At 29.6% G+C, this 6017-nt stretch overlaps 1 protein-coding gene across 1 annotated transcript; it reads left to right on the forward strand.

Annotated features, from left to right (window-relative positions):
- The first annotated feature begins 3307 nt into the window (after window positions 1-3307).
- LOC121129457 (uncharacterized) lies at window positions 3308-4043 on the forward strand. Its single transcript, XM_040725183.2, has one exon. The coding sequence runs from the start codon at window positions 3353-3355 to the stop codon at window positions 3863-3865; it is 513 nt and encodes a 170-aa protein (XP_040581117.1). The 5' UTR covers window positions 3308-3352; the 3' UTR covers window positions 3866-4043.
- The last annotated feature ends 1974 nt before the right edge of the window (window positions 4044-6017 follow it).

Raw genomic sequence — 6017 nt, forward strand, 5'->3', positions numbered from 1 at the left:
AGCAAATTTATATCTAAAGTCAACCCTTTTCTTTTAATTGCATTTTTCAAACCAAGTATTAATTTATTTGGGCATTAAAAAAAATCATGCCAAAAGTAAATCATACAGTAAGTTTTTATAAAATGATGAAAATTCCCAAATTTGGATTTGTTCATTTTTTATCAAATAATTGATTGCTATACTTAAAATAAAGATTATAATTTTTACTTTAGATAAGTGAGAACTTCTACCATGGCACATTATAATATTATTGTATTGCTCTAAACATCCCTTCCTTTTTGAGAAAGGGATTTGTTTTATTAAAATATTTACTTGCATTGCTATTAACTTTCTTCTAACTTAAAAGTTATTTGGTTTATGTATTACACTGAACATACACTCATAATAAATCCGGAGCAATTGCATAGCATGTAGATAAATATACATTATAATTTATAAATATTGCATTGGAATAAAATTTGAACAAATATTCTTAAAATTAATCTTTAAAAAAACTTGGTAAACAATCTTTACATAAACAAACCAAAAACCACAACGAATATTTACTAAAGGGTCATAATTCACTTTTTAAAATATTTTTTGATAACGTGGAGCCGATGGAATATACTGGATTTCTTTTTCTTAAAAAATCCAGGATTAACATCCTTATTCAGACATTTTTATTGCGAGAGAAGCAATGTAGGTGATCTTACAACTCATGTTACCAATTATGTAGAGAAATAGATGCGATGTGGGATTTTCATTCAAGCATAGCTAAATGTAGTTCACTTTCTCTATAGTAGTCGTATTTTTTATCTGTATAAATGAAAATTGAAAGTAATAACAGTTGATAAAAAACATACAACACTCAAAAGATAAATTAATTATGAATTTATCTTTAATACAGTTTTTACAAAATGTGTTTAATAAAAAAATATTAATCACTTTTGAAATATCTAAATTTGCTCAATACTAACGATTCTGCCAGTAATTATTCATATTCCTTATTGAGCAAAAAAACTTAGTAAAATTTTACCCTAAATATTTCAAGTGCTCAACCCAATAAAAGGAAGTGAGAATCATACTAAAGACTGACCTAGTCCTATGGGCTTTACCTTTACGATGCATGATAAAATTATTTTTTCTTCAATCGGTCTTTTAAAATAGTAAATCTAGGTTGCAGCCAAAATGGAATGTTTTTGGCCAAACATTCCTGTGCCTTTTTTGAGGTATGTGCAGGCTCACCATACCGTTGGGAAAATTATATATTCATCAGGATAGTTGGACTGCACCCGCGGCAAAAGGTTTTCCTCGAAGGCAGTCAAATAGTCGGTTCTTGTGAGTCTGTATCAGACCAGAAACCACGCCAGAGGAGCTACCTTGCTCTAAGAGCCCTCAAATCCAAAGGACATCGCGCATGCAGGATGTTTTGTAGTACTAAGTGCCATCATTGATTCATAGATATCTCCGAAGCTGAAGTATATGTCATTATGCCTGTTCTTCACAGGGTTGACTGACAAGGTCTTGTCATCGCTGAAGATTACTACCTGTTTAGCTGTGGCATTCTTAAGATTATTTCAAATAGTATTGCAATAGCAGAGGTGAGTTTTTTTCATTGCAATTATCAAAAGTGGCCTCTCCCGCCTCACAAAGATATTAAATACACTATTTAAGTAGCTTTTTTGACAGTCTTATGTGAAACTTCGACGTACCTAGCATGGGTTATTGAATTGAGGGGATGGCTTAAGCTGTTTTCTTTAACTCCGCTGGACCAGTTTTGCCTTTTCGATGGATCCTTTCTTTTTTTTATATTATTTCGGGCTTGTTAACGGCGTATACAGTGGTCCTGGCTACAGTCAACTACTTGTATACTTACATTGGGAGTTTGCACTAATGGAATTCGTTGATCACATTTTAGTGTCATTAGATATAGAGCTCAGATTTGTTTTGTTTAGTAACTATTTACTTATAATATAATATATCGGTATATGAATTAATTTCAATTACTCAATCCTAATTAAGTATTGCATTTGTATGCGATCATATTTCCATGGACCACCTAGTACTATATAATCACAGTATGAATTTGCCATAAAGATAAAATTGAAATTGGCTGAAAATTTTTATTGGTATATCTCTAAATTTATTTTAAGGTGAATTATCCAAATTCTTCATTTAATAATTTTAAAGGTTGTATGGGTTAAATATTTATTAAGTATTTACAAAGAATATACATTTTTATTTAATTTAACATCATGAACACGTAGCTTTTTGAGTAATATGAACTATATATTTTTTTAAATGTGACAGAGTGATGAATTATATTCCTTAATTCTGTAGTATTTTGTGGTTATACAAATAAATAAAGACATGCATAATGTACATGAGTGTCCTCATAGTTTATGTTTGAAGTAAGATCAAATAACAAGAATTTTTCCCTTTTTTATAAGCACCACTTTTTTTGTTGGTGAAACAATTTTCTATGTCTTTGAGGAATTTCAAGTACCAGTTCCAATATCTGTTAAGTATAATGCCATATTAAACGCGTTAGAACTCTAGTAAAATTATGGAACTGTGCAGCATTAGTTCACAGATTGCCTTTTTAACAACTTGCCAAAATTGATAATACTCTTACATTAAGCTTGATTTAAAATATTTTTTGGAATGTTCTTTATATAGGAGTATTTCTAAGCTATCAAAAAACCCACCGTTGATCTGGTATTCCAATATCTAGTGTACATTTTCGAAAGTTTGGCCTCCTTTATGATAAAAAAGATCAAGTTTTTTAATTATGGATTTTCCTTCATCCTTAAGGTGTATCCTCCCATTGATAGTTCTAAAGTATAAAAAGTATCCCTCACAGTATTCCAACAAAATATATTTCAAAAATAAATATTTAGTACATACATTTTTATTTAATTTGAAATCATGAACACGAATATTTTTGAGTAATATGAACTATATATTTTTTTAAATGTGATACAGTGAAGAATTATACTCCTTAATTTTGTAGTATTTTGTTATTACACAAATAAATATAAACATGCATAATACCTTTTATCATAAATTTATGTTTAATATTTAGTGAGTGATTCCAAAAGAAACAAGTCAAACTATTTTAAACGGAAATGTATTCTGTAAATGTGACTCTTATTCTAAAATTTGAATATAATCATTTTTTTTATATTTATAGATTTTTTTTATTCTGTTAAATATTTTAAAAGGGAAAAATATATTGAGAGCACCCACTCTTCAAAAAGAAAAATAATATTAATTTCGTAGCGCTTGCAAAGGAATGCGCGTAAACTCAAATCCTATAAAACATGAGGTAGCAATTGAATAATCAAGCAGTTTTAAATTAAAAGTCCTTAAGATGCATACAAAATCATTATTGTCCTGCATTGCACTTAGCTTTGCTTTAGCTAATGCTGCACCACAATTCTACTATAACCCAATCCCCTCTCCAGCACCTGCTCCACCATCCCCTCCTGTGCCAGTACCTGCACCAGTCTATGGACCATACCCACCCCCTCCACCACCACCTCCTCCTCCCCCACCACCAGCACCTGCATATAACCCCTATGGACCCCCTTCATCACCACCTCCTCCTCCAGCTCCACCAGCAAACTATGCCTATGTTTACTCCATATTAGACGCTGAATCTGGTGTAGATATCTCTGCAGATGAACAAGCTGATAATGGTGCCGTTTCTGGATCCTACAAGGTTGCACTGCCTGATGGTCGCATCAAAACTGTTACATACACCGTTGAAGGAGACAGTGGATTCGTTGCGGATGTTCGATACGAAGCTGCTCCTGTTTCTATAGCTCCAGTTCAAGCTCCAGCACCAGCACCATATCCCACTTATGTACCTTACTCCTTTTAAATCCATATTATTTAGAGGCTTAAATAATATTTATTTCTTATCGATTATAACCTTTTATTAAATTATAATAGTGTAATTTTGTAAGCAGAGACATTATGTTACAATGCTAATATGTTATTAGTTTATTAAGTTTGTCAATTTTGAGGACTTATAAATATACAACTACATTTTGTTTTAATTATTTTTGTTTATTATTTTAAATTGCTTTTTCAAGCAAAAGAAACTTTTTTTTCCAAAATTTTCCGTCACTAAAAAAAAAAGATCCAATTTTTTTTTAAAGATATCTTTATATATACATATATAGACAATAAATATGAATTTTTAAATCTGTAGTCATAAAGCTAATATTTTCACACTCCATGAGGTTGTTGTCTAGTTACAATTTAAACTTCCTTCCATTTAATCTATGTCCAAAAGGAATTGCTTGCACCTTTAGGATCGAATGATAACCATTCTGAAGGAATTAACTTCCAATTTCTTATAAATGCTAGAAAGAAACATTACATACAAAATTAAGTCTGACCATAGCAGCTGGATTTCTACAGACAAAAAATAAAAATAAATGTTCATCTATTTGTTTCATAATAATTTACATCGTGATAAAGTAATAAAAATTTATGACAATGACGAAAAAGTAGTTTTGAACAAAAAAAAAATCTCGTAGTGTATAACAGAATGCCAAATATATTAAACAATAATATTTTTGTGACTTCTTTGTGATTTTATAAATCTATATTGTCCTCAATAGGACTTCAAAAAAAGTCTAAAAAGTCATACTAACTTCATTTATATATAGTCGTAGTTAATTTTTTCCAACATTTGTCGACAGAGAGTTCACACTAGAACGACGGATAGTAAAGACCCCCCTTAAACAACGGTGGATATCAAAAATAATACCATTTATTTTTTTATATTTGTAACTGTTAGTGGTTGATAAAATTAAAAGTAATATGTTCATTTTTATTTTCTCTGAAGATGTATTATTTATTTAAACAAATAAACATAACATTTATAATAACACATAGGTATTAAGAAATTAGCATTTTTTACAAGATACAATTGTTTTTTCAGTACCAATTGCATACCAATTTTTTACATTTACAACAGGTTTTACTTGCTAAGCGCAGTGATTTTCTTGTACAATTAACTGTACACCAGCTTCTATTTTTAGTTAAACAGTTTGATTGTGATTGAAATAATTGATTATTTTTTTCTATATCATCCTTTGATTCATCATCTTCACCTATAAGTTCGGAAATCAAATTAACAAACAGTACAGTTATCATACTTGGGTAAACTAAACAATATGATATTTTAAGATTGAAATAAATCCAAGACAATATATTTAAAAGAAAAAATAGTATGGTGCTTCTTTGTTGTGTTGTTTCATTTTATTGTATAAAAAAAATTAATTGAAAATTATTGAAAAAAATGTGTTTTTATTTAAAAAGGTCATAACTTCCTAAAATATCCATTATATATTTTTGACTTTTTCTTCTATAATTTCTTAAAAATTGTCCAGTTTAAAAAATTGGACAATTTTCAAAAACTATTTAAAGATATGAACATCTATTTAATATTCTACGACTCCTATATACCGGATGCAATATTGAAATATGAACAATTACTACTTTTAATCTTTAATTATATATTGTTCTCTAGCCAATATTAAAAGTATTGACAAAATATATAAACCATCGTCTGAAGAAGCCTATTGAATAATTGATACGTCTTTTAAAATAATACTTTAGACAAATTGGCGTCGTGTTCGTTTACAGTGACCTTTACAGCCATGATGTTTTTGATTATAAGGGGGCAGGCCTATATCACATACCTATTTCTGTTGTAAAGAAATGTATATTATCGTTCAACTATATTTGAACAGAATTGACAGTGTAAGCCAGAGAGCTATCTTGTAGCAGGGTCACATAATCATCCAGGAATTTAACTGTACCCAGATTTTATTTCCTGCATCATGAAGTGATTGGATCTTTCCTCGAGGGTGACTTTCAGAACCCATTTTCTTGTTATGTGAAAAAATGATAAATAAATGAAATTTCTGGAGAGTGCATTGAAATCTTCAACGTGCCTAACTTTATTTTTTGACCCTCTCTAAAAAAATCACTAGAATTTCTGAGTTGGATAATAATCT

The sequence above is a fragment of the Lepeophtheirus salmonis genome, chromosome 14 (genome assembly GCF_016086655.4).
Source record: "Lepeophtheirus salmonis chromosome 14, UVic_Lsal_1.4, whole genome shotgun sequence".
In the NCBI taxonomy this organism is placed as follows: Eukaryota; Metazoa; Arthropoda; class Copepoda; order Siphonostomatoida; family Caligidae; genus Lepeophtheirus; species Lepeophtheirus salmonis.

Bases quoted from the DNA above. Each gene is read 5' to 3' on its own strand.
- LOC121129457 (XM_040725183.2), top strand. From the start codon at position 3,353: ATGCATACAAAATCATTATTGTCCTGCATTGCACTTAGCTTTGCTTTA.